The sequence below is a fragment of the Mesocricetus auratus genome, unplaced genomic scaffold (genome assembly GCF_017639785.1).
Source record: "Mesocricetus auratus isolate SY011 unplaced genomic scaffold, BCM_Maur_2.0 Super-Scaffold_100007, whole genome shotgun sequence".
In the NCBI taxonomy this organism is placed as follows: domain Eukaryota; kingdom Metazoa; phylum Chordata; class Mammalia; order Rodentia; family Cricetidae; genus Mesocricetus; species Mesocricetus auratus.
Window position 1 is genome coordinate 74,734,609 of NW_024429191.1, and position 16,002 is coordinate 74,750,610.

A 16,002-nucleotide genomic window follows, 5' to 3' on the forward strand; every position below is an offset into this window, starting at 1 on the left:
ACTTGGAAGGTGTGGTCGTGCTAGACGTCTTGGGATGTCCCGGGGAACTTGCAGCACATGATTGGGACCTAGTAAGTGTTTGTTTATTCGTAGGAGAGTTCTAGCAACGCCTGAGTCAGGACTCTGAGATGGGAGCCAAGTACCCATGAGAGCCCTGAAGAGAGTCTTAGTTCTCCCCTGCTGACTGTTTCCAGGAACACCTGTTGATTTATTCTGTAATAATAATGATTACATATAATATTTTATTTATTGGGTCTAGGCCCTGCTCCAAATGTTATGACAGACTTTGAAGATCACCTCTAATCCCAGCACTTGGGAGGCAGAGGCAGGCAGCTCTCTGTGACTTTGAGACCAGCCTGGTCTACAAGAGCTAGTTCCAGGACAGCCTTCAAAGCCACAGAGAAACCCTGTCTTGAGAAGAAAACAAAACTGCCAGCTTTGGGGGCTTTGGTTGTTGGGTTCCCAGCAAGGAGAGGATCCGGGAGATCTCTGATCGGGAACCTCTGACGTCCCTGCTGATTTAGAGGAGGAGGAAATGCACGGAGATGAAGAAAGCCAGAGATGGGCAGGCTTTGCAGTGGAGAAGCACAGAGCCCCACAGAGCAAGTGCCCCGCCTGCGGCTGCTCTGACCTTATTGTTAATTATTAAGTGATAACTATCTGCCAGTGTAGATCTGATGTTTTACAAGCTGTATTTAATTTGATCCTTGTAACAACTCATGGTGTGGATGCTATTATTAGTCAAATTAAAGGCAAGGGATCCAACGCTTAGATTGTTACTTATCCAACATCAATACAACTGAGGCTGGTGGGTTGGGATTCAAACCAACCCAGGTTATGCCAGGCACCTTGGCTTCCATTCTTGATCTCTGGGTGACACACCTGTGCCTGCCCTACTGGCTCAGCCAACACCACCTTCTATCCATCCTTCACTGGTCTTCAAACTTATTTCCACTTTCTCCCTAGCTACTGTGTCAGACTCGGGGCTATCACTTCTCCCTTACAAAGTCCTTTCTTACCACACCCAGTTTTGGACCAGTGCCCATGGCTTATCTTGAAATGCCCATAAAACGAGGCCTTACCTTTGACATCCAAATGACCTTTATATGCATCCTATGTATATTACTTTATGGCCTGAACACTGGGGTGTGTGCCCATGTGTGTGTGCTCACACATGTGTGTGAGTGTGTGTGTGAGAGAGAGAGAGGGGGGAGAGAGAGAGAGAGAGAGAGAGAGAGAGAGAGAGAGAGAGAGAGAGAGAGAGAGAGAGAGAGAGAGAGAGACTCCTTGGAAGCCCTGACTGGACATCTTGCTGTTTTAGGTTTATCTCTGTGTTGTTGTTGTTTCAGTTTATCCTCGACTGACTTGTGAGCACGCTGTGGGAAGGGTTACAGGTTGGTCACCTCTATATCCCAGTACTTGGCAGTGGCTGACACTAAAAGGAAGGATACGGGTGCTGCTTACAGGGGGGCATTTAATGATGGTGATGGCTGTGATTCATGCTCTAGGAGAAAGGGCTTCAAGGTCTCCAGCTCCCTTTCACCTCCCTTTGCAGGTCAGGATATGGAGCCAACTCCCTCTTGAACCTTTTGGGTCAGGGAAGGAGACATTGGGAAGAAATTCGGGCTGGCTGGCTTCCCAGGTTAAGGTAGGTCATGAAGGTCCATGGGTCCACAGGCCACATAGTCTCCATCATTGGAGTTGCCCTCAGGGCTACTGATTGTACTCTTGTCTTGGTTGGCCATGCCCTCCATCCCTTCACTTTTTTAAAATTTAATTTTATTTATTTATTGTGTATACAGTCTTCTGCCTGCATGCCAGCGGAGGACACCAGATCTCATTCAAGGTGGTTGTGAACCACCATGTGGTTGCCGGGAATTGAACTCAGGACCTCTGGAAGAACAGTCAGTGCTCTTAACCGCTGAGCCATCTCTCCAGCTCCCATCCCTTCACTTTTATCCCTGGCTGGCCTCGTGTATCGTCTCTCAGATGTACCACTGTGCTCATTTCTGCACTTTCGCTTCAACAGGGGAGAGAATCTTATCTACCAAAAGAAAGAAAATTAAGTCCATGACCAAAGCACTCTACCCACCTCCATTCCCATGCCAGCCCACATCTTCTGAGGACCAGTGCTGGGGCCCTTGACTCAAAGACACAGTTCTAGTGTTGGAAAAAATGCGGTGTGCAGTGTGATGGGTCTGCCACACTCTGCAGCCCATGAAAGCTCCCTGGAGACCAGGACTGTGTTCATCTATCAAAAGTGCTTAAATTACCCCATGCAAACCGAGTGGTAAGCATGCAGAGTGCAGGGGGTGTAGATAACTCCCACCAAGAGCAGCACAATCAGTCACACGCAGAGCAGAGAGAGATGAGGTCAGAGAAGTTGGCAAAGATAGGTCATGAAGAGGAGTCCTCAGGCAGAAGTTGAAGCCAGTGGACAAGTGATCCCACCTAGAGGGCAACAGGTCCCTGGAAGGCTGTGGATTGTCCAAAAGACCTAAGAATCTGTAAATGGTTTCCTTTCCTCCTCCTCACCCCCTGCCCCGTGGATACAGTGCAGATTTTCTACATCCAAAAAGGATCTCGTCCATGAACATGAAGCCCAAATGGCCAACACTTGCTTAAGTGAGTGCGTTGTTTTCGTTTGTTTTATTTTTGTTTTTGAGATGCCATGGGAGATCACCACAAATCTGAAGCCTGAAATCAAGGCAGGTTCTGGTGACAATCTGTCTGTGCCTCCCCTGTCTCTGGCACTGGCCATCGAGCCTTGCTCTTGGTCTTGAAGAAGTGTCACTTCAGTCTGTGTCTTCCTTGTGGTGTGTGGTAGACTTTCTGTGTGCTTCTGTGTCTAATTTTCTCACCAGGGCCCCAGGCCTAGCTAATGTGGTATGACTTCATCTTAACATCTGCAAAAGAACTCTTTTCAAACAGGCCCACATTCTGGGGTTTGACATGGACGAGAGCTCTGGGACAGTCTTCAATCCAGGACACAGGGAAATCAAATTCAGAAGATGACACAAAGATGACGCTTCACTGCCATCACAGCGGAAACGGGTTATGTCTGTGACACTGACTGTGCATTTTTCTCAGGGGAGGGGGCGTTCATTTTCTGTAAGGGGAAGCAGACAGAAACAAGAGTGAGTAAAGGAAAATTTTTCCTTTACTCTTTTTTTTTTTTTGCTAATTTTTCTCTTTCTTATTTCATTTTCGTTTTTTGAGACAGGGTTTCTTTGTGTAGTCTTGGCTTGGCTATCCTAGAACTCCCTCTGTAGACCAGGCTGGCCTTGAACACAGAGATCTGCCTGCCTCTGCCTCCCAAGTGCTGGGATTAAAGGTGTGCGCCACCACTGCCAGTTGAATTTTTGCTATTTTGCTTTTCGAAACAGGGTCTTGAGTAGTCTGCCTGGGCTGGTCTCAAACCTTACCTACCTGGGGAATTTCCTTTTTTTGGACATTAGTTTTGAATGTTATGTGTATGGTGTTTGGGTGTTTTGCCTGTATGTATGTCTGAGCTTCTCATGCATGCAATGCCCTCTGAGGCCAGAGAGGGCGTCTGACCCACTGCATGTGGAGTTACAGACTGTTGTGGATGCTGGGATCAAACCTGCCCGTGTTCTTAACCTCTAAGCCATCAATCTCTCCAGATTCTGAGGGTGATTTTCTTTTTCTTTTTTAGGTCTATGTAGAGATCCACCCGCTGTGCCACCTAAGTATTGGGATTAAAGGCTTGTGCCACGGAGCTGGCTCTGAAGCTGGTTCTTGGAGTCCTGGTCTTACCTGTCCCTCCTAAGCACTTGAATACAGGTATTCACTACCATGGCTAGCTGAATCCCCCCCCCGCCCCCCCCCGCAAGGTTTTGTTGTTGTTGTTGTTGCTGCTGCTGTTTGAGACAAGATCTTGCTGTGTAGCCTAGGCTAGCCTATGCTAAACATTCAGCAGTACTTCCTCAGCCTCCTGAAGGCTAGGATTGTAGGTGTGTGCCTCCAGACCTGACACAGGGACTGCCAATCTGACAGTGGTGGGCTGCAGATAGGGGTAGGGGAAATCTCTGGAATGAGCATCACTCCTCAGAGTGTCCTCTGTGGGAGAGAGGTAGCTGGATTTCTTTTTTTCTCTAGGCACAAGTGTTCCCAGCAGAGCGTGGCCTTTGGCCAGGTGCTCCCTGTGGCTAAGCTAGACCCCAAAGGAATCTTAGCTGCTAGCTACACTCCCAGGCTTAACAGAAAATCCTTGCTCAGTGGAGGACCTCAAGGCACAGTTTCTGCCACAGCCTGAAAATGCAGTTAGTTTACAGAATGAAAGATAAGGCACACTGAGAAGTGACCCCAAGGTCCTGGAGCATGCCATACTGACGTTATCTGGAAAGAAGTATTACGCTGTTTTTGATGATGTGTTATGCTGAGGATCTTGAGACAAGGAGATAATTGAGCTCGCTGGGGTGAGCTCTAATGGCCATCCTGGGTGTTCTTTTTTTTTTTTTTTTTTTTTTTTTGGTTTTTTTTTTTCGAGACAGGGTTTCTCTGTATTGTTTTGGAGGCTCTCCTGGACCTCGCTCTGTAGACCAGGATGGCCTCGAACTCACAGAGATCCGCCTGCCTCTGCCTGGGATTAAAGGCATGCGCCACCAACGCCCGGCTCTGGGTGTTCTTTAAAAGAGCAAGGCAGAGGGAGCTGATCCAGATACACGGAAAAGCATGGCACGATGGGTACAGTAGTATAAGCCCATAATCCTAGCATTTGGGGGATGGAGGCAGGAAGAGCTCGGGGGCAGCTTCAGCTACATAGTAAGAGTGAAGGAGGCCCAGGCACGAGTGGTGTGGCCACTGGCCAGGCAAGCGGAGAGTCACCACAGCTGGTCGAAGCTGGGAACGGAGCTCCTTGTGAGGAATCACAATCCTGCCTTGATCTGGCCCTCTGCAACTGGTTTTGGATTTGTAATCTCAAAAACTATGGGGGAATCAGTTTATAATGTTACATGCAGGTAAGTTTGGGATGATCTCCTTGCAATGGCAATAGGTGATCAACACTGGGCAAAATGCAAGCAGGAGCCAGGCTGGTGGCACATGCCTGTAATCCTAGCTACTCTGGGGACGAGTTCAAGTCTCACCTAGGCCATGAAAAGAGTTACAGCCAGCTAGCTCAATTTAGTGAGAGCCGTCTTAAAATAAAACGTAAAACAAAAGAAAGAAAAAGACATGGCAAGAATGCCTTCTCTTCTAGTCTTTCTGGACTCAGAAGCAGAAAGAAGATGAATAAGAACATTTTTTGGGAAGCATCAAAAAAAGCCACAATCATTGCTCTGTTGCTCCGAGGCCTGCCACGTTCAGAAGCCAACAGGGGTCCTCTGCCAAGCCCAAGAGAAAGTTTAACTGGAGAGCCAAGACCAAGCCTGAGAGACCAAACACCTCAGGGACTGGAGACTGAGGCCCCTGAAGATTGTCTGTCACAGATTTCGATGTGGACGTGTGAAAGACCAACACCTAAACCCCAGAGGCAGCCTGCCACTGCAGCCTCTGCTTCATATTGAGGGTTTCAGTGATCAGTCACAAAATAAACCTTCTGGGTCTCAAAAACTAAAAACAAAGCAACAATAACAAAATCAGCAACTAAAGGAACAATACTGGGGACATTGCTCAGCAGTAGAGGTCCTAGGTTCAATCTTTAATATGAAGAAAATGTTGTTGAGGGCATATATATATACACACAGGTATGTATTTATGTAAGTATGTATGTACATGACACATGTATAACCACTAAGAGGCCCCACCTGTGTGGTGTTGAGAGGATCCATTGAGGAGAGGAAGGCATATGGAAGAGTACCTGAGCCTGGTCCTAATATTTCTTTTTTCTTTTTTTTGGGGGGGGGGTTGAGACAGGGTTTCTCTGTGGCTTTGGAGGCTGTCCTGGAACTAGCTCTTGTAGACCAGGCTGGCCTCGAACTCACAGAGATCCACCTGCCTCTGCCTCCCGAGTGCTGGGATTAAGGGCGTGCCACCACCACCCCACTGGTCCTCGTATGTGTGGAGAAAGAAAGCTCTCGTCCCTATGGCAGCTTTACTCTTCATCTCAGACTAGAAAGCCTGATGCCACCCCTGCCCTGCTTCCCAGCTGCCCCTGGTGTGACCCATCAGATACTGATCTTTGTCCTCTGTGCTAAGCAGTCTCAGGATCCGGTCTCTTCTGTTGGTCATGTGGGCCAGGCCCTGTACACTCTCAGGAGCTCTGGTTTCCTAGAAGGGCAATGATAGGGATAGTCCAGCTCCCCTTTTGTCTCTGTCTTGTAAAATATCCCTGGAAACAATCTCTGTTCCCTGGGCAGAGCTCAGGACAATGGGAAGACCATGTCTGACTAGGCTCGATTTGGTATCTAAGGACTGGTCCATGGCTGTGTGCCCCAACAGGATGCTGACGTCTCTAAGAACACACACTGCTGGCTGTGTGTGGTGAATCATACATGAACCTGGTTCTTGAAGACCAACTTTAAAAGTACTGTTTTTTTTTAAAGATGGCTCTTTTTCTCTCTCTTTTTAATTTATTTTTTTACATTCCAATCCCAAAAAGTGCCATTTTTTTTAACACATCAATAAGAGAGCAGTGATGTCCAAAACTCCAAGACCTTTCCAGAGCTTTCCAGAAGGAAGGGCTTACACCTGTCCTAGTGGCATTCAGTAGGGAAGATCACAGGCAGGCCTGCCACTGCAGTTCTCATGAGGGACTTCATCTTCACTGTAGAGCCAAAAGAACAGGCTCTGCCCCTCACCTGCGCCTCAAACATCACAGGGTCATGAGGAAGGAAGGCCTTCAGGACAAAGCCCTTCCTATGCTGACGGGAAGTGTTGAGGTGACTTTGGGAGACTGTCCACAGGCCAAAGCACATCTCCCCCTCCCACGGTCTTCTCAACTACTGGACTGTTGTCAGCTTTAGCTTCTGTTGTTCTGAAAGTCACCTATCTAGGAAGCTGTGTCTACCTTACAAAGACAGCCATATGTGCCTTGCGCTAGAGACAGCAAGACTCTGCAAAACAGCATCTTCAAACTCCTAGTGCTTGCACCTGCGCGTGCACACCAACACACATACAGACACGCACACCTGCAAACTCCCAACACATGCACACACACACACACAAAGAGAGAGAGAGAGAGACAAAGACAGAGACAGAGAGACAGTGAGAGACAGAGAAACTAAGGCAAGGGCAAGCCAGGGGTCCATACGAGGGGTCTCCTCCTCATATACCTAGATGCGCCAGAGAGAGCAGCACTGACCACATGGCTGCTGAAGAGCTGCTGTAGATGACATCAAGGCTTGCTTTTCTCACTAGCGGGTTTTAAAGTCCTACTATGTTGTCGGACATAGTGGCGCATGCCTTTAATCCTAGCACTTGGAGACAGAGGCAGGTGGATCTCTATGAGCTCGAGGGCAGTCTGGTCTACAGAGTGAGTTCCAGGAGAGCCAGGGCTACACAGAGAAACCCTGTCTCCAAAAACCAATAAATAAATGAATAAATTAATAATAGTAATATAGAGTCCTACTACATATCAGCTATTGGTGGCATTGGTGGTAGGTAAGAATCAAGGTTGGAAATGGGGAAGACTTGAGATTTGTATAGTTAGAGTCAAACATACCCCGGGGGAGAGAACCAGGGAAACTGGGAACTGTTAAGCCTTTTTTTTTTTTTTAGCTCTGGTACCTTGCTCTGTGTGGGGCACGCATACCCAGTCCAGAGCGTCAGGAAGGAAAGCAGCCATGAGTATGTTGGGTTCAAAAGCTACAAGAACCCTGGATATGCAGCAGCGGTTTCTTACTCTGAAGAGATGCCCATCTGAAGGTCAAAAGAATGTCTCAGGGCAGCTACCCAACCACGTTCCGCAAGGCCAGCAGCCAGGCTGAGGTGGGTTTGTAGGAGGTGACTGTGTACATACACATTCTCCCTTTCTGTTTGCCTACACCTTCCTCCTCCTCCTTCCTCCGCTCCTCTTCCTCCACCTCCAGCTTTCTCTTTGGGAGTCCAAGAAAAGTTGACGCTTATGCAGAAATCCTCTGCCCATTGGGAATTCTTTGTGTAGTTTCCATATTTTGAGAAAGAGTTCTCTATGTAGCCCAGGCTGGCCTCAAATGCATGATTTTCCTGTCTCAGCTTCCTGAGTGCCAAGGTTACACCTGGCTTTGGCATATTCTAAGCTCTTCCCCTATAACTACTACTTCTGAGCAGGAGGAAGCTATGTGAGGGGGTCTAAAGAGCCTTGTCCACACACCAGGCCTCCCCCTTTTCCTCTGGTGAGGTCTTCAGAGGTCCTTCAGCTCAGGAGAGAATCCCAGTGCCCTTGCCTGCAGAGAGAGCTCAGAGTGGGGGAGAGCCGACAGACAGCTTGGGAACCGGTCTGCCAACCAGTTCTACCAGAGACTGGTTTCAACTCAGGGAGTTCAAAGGGAGTAGGGATGCCCAGCCCGCTCAGGGAGCAGCGGGGCCCTTAACCCTTTCTCTATAGTGCCCTGGCAACATCCAGGTGGTGGCCCATGCTGGAGATAATGGGTAGGGGTGGCTTTCTCGATGGTTTCAGAGTGCAACCAGACACCGAAGAGCAGGGAAACTCGGGAGGCTCCCGTGCTCCCCATCCCAGCCGTCCCTTGAGATTCAGTCCTCCAGCGTGGTGATCCCAGGAGGACACTGGCTTCTGTGTGGATGCCGAGGCGCTGGGATTGGATTTCTGGGGTGATGAATATTCATCAGCCTGAACCAGCCTCTGCCCCTGTTTACTTAGCTGGGAGGGGCCGGGTTTCAGGTTCACCTTGACTCCTGGAGCTGCTGTGCAGCCAGCAGGTACCTGCTCCTGCACCTGTTTCTCTCACTCCTGCCCTGCAGCTGCTCCCACCCACCTCTCCAGGCTGAGTCTGGCCAGCACGACACCCTGGAGGCACCCTCTCCTCCTCCAGTCTCACCTGCCTGGGCAGCTCCTACATTCAACTCCTCGGGGGAAAGCCTCGCTTCCAACACAGAGCAGTCTGGATTACAGGTACAGGCAGCAGGGACGGGTGGGTGGGACAAACTCCCTGACCAGGGTTCCCACTCCGGCCTCCATGGTGGACAAGCCCAGCAGACTCTGTCTTCATCCTGTCTCACCCCACCGGCCTCTGGGAGAATGTCCAGGCCTCCAACAGAATTCCTGCTGAGAAAGTTTCACTATTAACTCTTATTCCACTCGAGACCATAACCTCTGGCCCATGTGTGTTCCTGACTGTCTAGCAGAAACATCTCCCACGTCCTATCCAATCTCCTTCAGGGTGACCAAGGGCCAGTGGGGCCCTGCAGAGGAAGAGGAGCAGATTCCATGATTCCAAACTGACATCCTCCTTCCTCTGCACCTCCATCTCGGACTCAGTCAATGTTTAACTTGTCCGGCTCAGAAGGAGCTTGGCCTACTCTGGGCAAAGCCCTTCAGATAGTGCTCTAGCTGGGGTGATGGGACCTGTCTTGGACGCTTGTGTGCATGCCGCTGTGCTAGCCACCCGAGGCAGGAGGCGGCAAGTTGTCTTACAAGGCCTTTCATGGGCCCTGAAGCTACAAAAACAGCAGAGGTGGAGTTGGCGTCCTTGGGGCCTGATTTCCCTCATCCCACAATGATTGCAAGGTCCAGGGCAAGGGCCCAGCCCTTAACCTGGCATCTCAGGCCCCTGTATATGCAGACAGCTGGTCTCACCAAATGCTAGATCTATATGTCCACCACCAGGTCCCTGCTGGTTTTCCAGGATCATGTATGGTCATGACTGGAAACATTTTACTCTTCACAACTCTAGAGATTTGGGGAGCTTGTACACCAAGCGGCTGTTTTGCTGTTGGTTGTTTGTTTATTTTGTTTATTTTTAAGACAGGGTCTCACTCTGGAGACCAGGCTGAACTAGAAACCTGTTGGGTAGATCAGGCTGGCTTTTGATTCACTGCGATATCTTACCCGAGTGTAGAGACTGCAAGTGTGTTCTACCACATCTGGCTCATATCACCTGTTCTTTGTTCATTTTTAGACGGTTTTTTCTCTTTTTTTTCCTTTTTTTAAGTCAGGATTTCTCTGTGTAGCCCTAGTTGTCTTGTACTCACTCGGTAGACCAGGCTAGCTTCAAATTCAGAGATCTGCCTGCCTCTGCCTCTACCTCCTGAGTGCTGGGATTAAAGGCGTATGCCATCATTGCCCAGTTAGACAAGAGTATCTTTATGTAGTCCTGACTGTCCTGGAGCTCCCTATGTAGAGTAGGCTAGCCTTAAACTCACAGAGATCCTTCTGTCACTGCCTCCTGCGTGCTAGGACTAAAGGCGGGTGCCACATGCCCGGTCAGATTCTGTGCCTTCTTTTGTGTTCACTACAGACACTGGAGGCTGAGTTATCATGCAGAACAGAGAATAGTCCATCACTTTATCTGTTTTTACCAATTCAGATTTCCATGTAACGTAAGGGACAACCACTTGTTCAGGCGTTTAGGTGTGCTGGGCAGAGAGAACAGGAAGGCCAGCAAAAGCATCCTCAAGAGTCCAGGACACAGGGCACCAAGGCAGGCATGATGCTATTCCCACTAACAGTCTTGTGAGCAGTTCCTTGTGACCTGTGGGTCCTTCAGCTTCAAGGGGAGGTAGGCTCTGGGAATGCTGTGTTGATATATAGTACTTGTTAAAATGGGTACATCTTAACTGGCATGGACAGAAGCCTCTCTCCGGCACAGTGCTGGGAAATCAGGTGCTTAGAGCAGATGCAGGAGCTGGATCAGCTATCCCTCTATGCCCCAAGTCACATCTCGGCAGCTCCAGATGGGCAGTGGCGTGTCGACAAGGCAGCTACTGAGCGGGCATTCTGTCCCTTCCTCCCACAGCTCCTTCCAGTAACCCGCTCTGGAACACCAAGTTCTGTGCAAGGCTGTGCTAAGCCCAGAAGGGGCACGCTGCCAAGGCAAACCTCTCAGGCTGTCCCTTGGTGTGCTCAACTCTCCAGGTGCCTGGAAGTACCCCTCTACCCCCACCCCCTGCGTTCTAAGTGGGAGCTGCACAAGATCCTCTTTAGCTTGTGTTGCTTGGACCCAGCTGAAGGGGAGCGGGCAATGGGGGTCTGCTTCCTGGACAAAGGAATGGGAAAGAGTCTCCCTGGTTGGGGTGTGGGGTGGGAAGGGAGTGTGTCTAGAGGGGCAGGAGACGGACACTGCAAGGGGCAGCAACAAGAGGTACTCAGCTTGTTCCCAGCCTCAGCTGCTGTCTTGCTTTTCTTTCTTCTGAATCTCATATGCTCCTCTCACCCCAAATACCCATATGCATTATGGAAATGATGGAAATCAGAGAGCTAGAAGAAGCAAAAGCAGTACCCTCAATTTTTTTTCTACTTAAGAAAAAACCCACTAGTACTCAATTTGCATTTTTCTTTCTGGTGATTTTAGAAAATATAATGAAGGCCATCAAGATTGGGGGGGAGGCCTGGTGCTTTGGATTAAACCCAGAGTTTAGATATATTAGGCAAAGGTTCTATGCTCCCTGCCCCCTCCATCATCGTTTTTTTTTTTTAATTACATTCCTGATGCCTTTAATACCAGCACTTGGGAGGCAGAAGCAGGCAAATCTCTATGAGTTCGAGGCCAGCCTGGTCTACAGAGTGAGTTCCAGGACAGTCAGGGTTATACAGAGAAACCCTGTCTTGAAAAACAAAAACAAGCAAAAAAATATTTTGTGTGTACATGAGGGGTGTATGCCATGGTTTATTTGTGGAAGTCAGAGGACTTTTGAGAACGAAGTCTTTTCTTCCATCAAGTAGGTCACAGAAATGGAACTCAGGTCATCAGGTTTGGTGGCAGGTGTATTTGATTGCTGGTCATCTCACAAACCCCACCGTCAGCTTTTTTTGACAGGGGTGGGGTGGTGGTGGTTCCGAGACTGGGTTTCCCTGTATTGTTTTGGAGGCTGGCTGTCCTGGAACTCACTCTGCAGACCAGGCTGGCCTCGAACTCACAGAGATCCGCCTGCCTCTGCCTCCCGAGTGCTGGGATTATGGCCACCATCCACTTTTAAATAGGTAACAAATGCAGGTCTGGGTTGCCTGGCCATCTAGCTTTCTGGTATCTGTTAGCTTCTGCACCTTCTCCCCAATATTGTCCCATTGTATGCCCAGGGTCATAAGATCAGACGTCCAACCTCTCTGGGCCCCGAGATGTCTATGCTTGTGTCATTCAGCTCCCTCATAGAGTTTAATTCTTGCAGATTTCCATCCCTCCCTGCTATAGACATCAGCTGTGGCCAGGGAGCCTCATTCCCAGGACTTCCTCTAGCTCCTATGCACCACTGTGGCAATTAATAAAAGATGAGGTCTGTGTAGAGGCAGCTCCATGTCAGGGCAGCTTGTGAGCTGTGAAGCTTGGATTTCAACCCCAAATCCCACCTTATAGAAGGGTACAGACAACACAGCCTGAGACATTGACATCCCACAGGCTCCCCCAGCTGCCTTGCAAATTGCTAACTCTCCTTCAAGCACCTGTCCTGTGGCAGCTTGCTAGGGGGAAAAGAACAGTCTGCTAATGATTTCTCCATCCCCTGAGTTTTACTTTGCAAAGCAGATCTCCCCGTGTAGCCACGAAGTCCTGGTTGGGCTGAGCGTGAGGATTAGATGGGATGGCTGAGGACGCTGAGGCTCAGAGGAGAAACCTGGCTGAAGTCAGGAGGCTAAGCAGAGCTTCCCAGTCCTAGAGTGCAGCTCCCAGTCCCCCCTTCAGGAAAGGCTCATGCTCATCATGACAAATGGCAGGAATTAGCACAAATTCAATTTAATTTTGCCATGAGTTCCAAGCAAAACATACAGGTGTTTCTGCCTGTGTGACCTGTCAATGGTCTGCCAACACCGGGCAGACGTGGGAAGGACTTGGTCATGGTGCCAAAGACTAGGATATGTGTGGCTAGGTAAGGGGCTTCCCTAGCCTGTAGCCTGAAGGCTTGGAAGGACCTCAGACTCTACAGTTTTGTAAGCAATGGGGTAGGGCTGTCTCACTGTCCCATTGCCTGTCTCAATGTCTTTCCCATTAATGACTGCTTTGAAGGCTCTTTCTCCAACCCTCTATTCTTTTTTTTTTTTTTGTTTGTTTGTTTTTTTCGACACAGGGTTTCTCTGTGGCTTTTGGAGGCTGTCCTGGAACTGGCTCTTGTAGACCAGGCTGGCCTCGAACTCACAGAGATCCACCTGCCTCTGCCTCCCGAGTGCTGGGATTAAAGGTGTGCATCACCAACGCCCGGCTTACTCACCAGCTCTTAAATCAGCCAGTGACTATGTGAGAGCCTAGAGAGGACTGGTCCACATGTCCATCCTTCCACCCACTGACCTTTGTGTCTCCCACTTGGTCCTGCAGGTATCCCTGCCTGGGCCTAGGGACCACCATGACTGAAGCTGGCTGGTGGAAGCTGACTTTCCTCCGGAAAAAAGAAATCCACTCCCAAAGTGCTCTATGAAATCCCTGACACCTATGCCCAAACAGAGGGAGGTGCAGAGCCTCCGGGCCCTGACGCTGGAGATCCTCACAGCGACTTTAACACCCGTCTGGAGAAGATTGTGGACAAGAACACCAAAGGCAAGCACGTCAAAGTGTCCAACTCAGGCCGCTTCAAGGAAAAGAAAAAAGTCCGGGCCATGTTGGTAGAGAACCCCAGCCTCTTTGATGACAGGGAGAACAAAGGACAATGAAATCAGCCAAGGAGGACACTAGCACCTCCCTGGTCCCTGCCACTGGTGGGGTCTGAGGCAGGAGCTTGCCACGCTGGCCTCTTTGGTCATAGCTGAAGTCATAGTGGCAGGTGATGCCTGCTGGCAGGAGCGCCTGGTTCTTAGGTTTGTATTTATGTGCCCCAGATTTACAAAGGGCCTGGGAGATCCCAGGGTCCTCCTCCCCATGATCACATACAAAGGCACTCTGGTCCAGGATGAAAAATGGCCGCCTAGAAGTACAGCCATCCTTGGCACAGTGGCTTGGCTCACAGGAAGGCAGCATGGCAGAGGACAGACAGGGAGTCTAATGGACACCACCCTCTCTCCCTGGGCACAGGGTCAAGGGTGAATTCATATTGCTGCTGCCTCTACTTTCTCTACCTGTGACTTATTTCCCGGACCAATCCTAGGAAGGAGATCAGAGTTTCCAAAAAGTCACATGATCTTGGTTGCCTTGGTGTCAGAGGCAGAGTTGTTGAACTTAAGATCACCTCTTAATTCAAGGAGTAAACTTCCTGGAACTTTGCTCCCCAGAGTGGAGGGGCAAAGGACACGGGCACTCCCTGGGGTGTTACAGAAGGCCAGATCGGAAATTCCCAAGTTATTGCCTTGACCCCCACTTGTGTGGGTGCTGAATTACATACCCCCAAGAAGAAGCCTCATGGACCCAAGGGTCCAAACTGGAGGAATGGATGGATTTCCTCTACTCCTTTCCTGATAGTATTTAAGATGGATCAGCCCCAGAAGTCAATCCTGGAGCCTTGAATTTTGTTTGAAAAGTAATGGTAGGTTTTACCTAGTAATAAACAATGCTGCAGAAACAGAGGTATTTACGCTCTCATCTCACATGTATGGGGATGGCCACGTCCCTACCTTCGTGTAAGTGAAGCGGACCTTTAGGCTCTTTAAACTTCAGGAAGGGCCCTCCAGTGTGGCATTGTAGGGGCTGTGGCAGTAATTCCACCAAGCTAGGCTTCACATGGCAGGGGAGAAGGAAGGAGACAGACACCCCCTGGATAATAGAGAGGCTGTGAAGGTTCTCAGAGAGTGGGGACACCTTTGGCGACAGACCCAACGTCTCTATAGCTCTTGGTGGTTCAGTTTGGGACCAAGTTTTAAATTCTGGTGCCACCAGGTAGTAGCCTGATGAGCTTGGGGACAGTTTCTAGAGAGACTTCTCTGTAAAGCCATACGTGAGAGCAAATCCCTGTAATCTCAGTTCTTGCTGAGGCAGGAGGATTGTAGGTTCAAAGGTCAGCCTGGGGTACACAGCAAGGTCCTGTCTCAGGAAACAGGAGAAAAGCTCTTCTTACAGAATGCCACCATCCCCACCGCTTTAGTTTAAGAACCAGGGAAGAGTTCTCACCCTGTAATGTCAAGTCTGGTTCTTGCCCAAGCCACAGGGCCTGAGAGCTGGGGGGAAAAAAATCAGCCAAATCCCTGAAGCTCATGATGGGAAAGACCAAGGTGGACACTCAGCTATGCGGTCCAGCAGCTTCCAGGTCAGCTCCTCAAAGTCTGCTGGGCCACCCCACCCTAGGGAGCTGTTGCTGAGGAAGTTTATTGCCAAAACAAACAGACCTATACAAGGAAACCTTTGTCAGATGCCTCGCCCAGGCCAGGAGAACTCAGGGCATAAGGGAGGCAGAGCAAGGGCCCTGCCTTCATCTCAGCCTTTCGCACCCCTCCCTAGAACTTTCTAGGTCTCATTAGGTACTACTCCCAGAAAGAGCTGAGATGTCCCCCAGTCTTATAACCTTGTTGTTAGCTACCACGAACACTCCTCACAGCAGGCTGTCTTCCTAGCCCCTCCCTACCCCCAGTCAGGGAGGCAGGTGTGCTATTAGTTAGCTCCCTGTCCTCAGAGTTAGCTGGGAGTCGGAGAGGTTAAGCCAACAGCCCTGGTCAGGCACTTGGTTAAAGTGAGAGCTGGTCTGTCTGTATGAACCATGATGCCCTGCCCCCAGCGCCTCCCATTCTTTCTCTTTTGGTTTCCTGGGGGAGTGGGGAGTTGTCGTTGTTTGTTTTTTGAGACAGGGTTTCTCTTCAGAGCTTTGGAGGCTGTCCTGGAACTCTGCAGACCAGGCTGGCCTTGAATTCAGAGATCCACCTGCCTCGGTCTCCTGAGTGCTGGGATTAAAGGCGTATGCTGCCACCACCCGGCTTTTTTTTTTTAATCTCTTCTGTTGTGGGTTGGAGTGGTATGGAACAATTAGTTATTGTCTGCAGAATGGGACAGGGGATGAGACAGGATAATATTTAGATCTTAGGCCACCCAGAGGGAGGGT

General features: G+C 49.7%; 1 protein-coding gene and 1 long non-coding RNA gene across 2 annotated transcripts; both read left to right on the forward strand.

Annotated features, from left to right (window-relative positions):
* Window positions 1–1,930: 1,930 nt before the first annotated feature.
* LOC121141478 lies at window positions 1,931–7,908 on the forward strand. The gene is made up of 3 exons (XR_005878417.1): window positions 1,931–2,625; window positions 3,677–3,804; window positions 7,681–7,908. It is a non-coding gene; the product is annotated as an uncharacterized LOC121141478 (long non-coding RNA).
* Window positions 7,909–13,373: 5,465 nt separating this feature from the next.
* Window positions 13,374–14,539, forward strand: Prr15l (proline rich 15 like). Its single transcript, XM_013127063.3, is given in 2 exon segments — window positions 13,374–13,428; window positions 13,430–14,539. Coding segments are annotated over 2 exon segments (303 nt in total). The 5' UTR covers window positions 13,374–13,389; the 3' UTR covers window positions 13,694–14,539.
* Window positions 14,540–16,002: the final 1,463 nt, after the last annotated feature.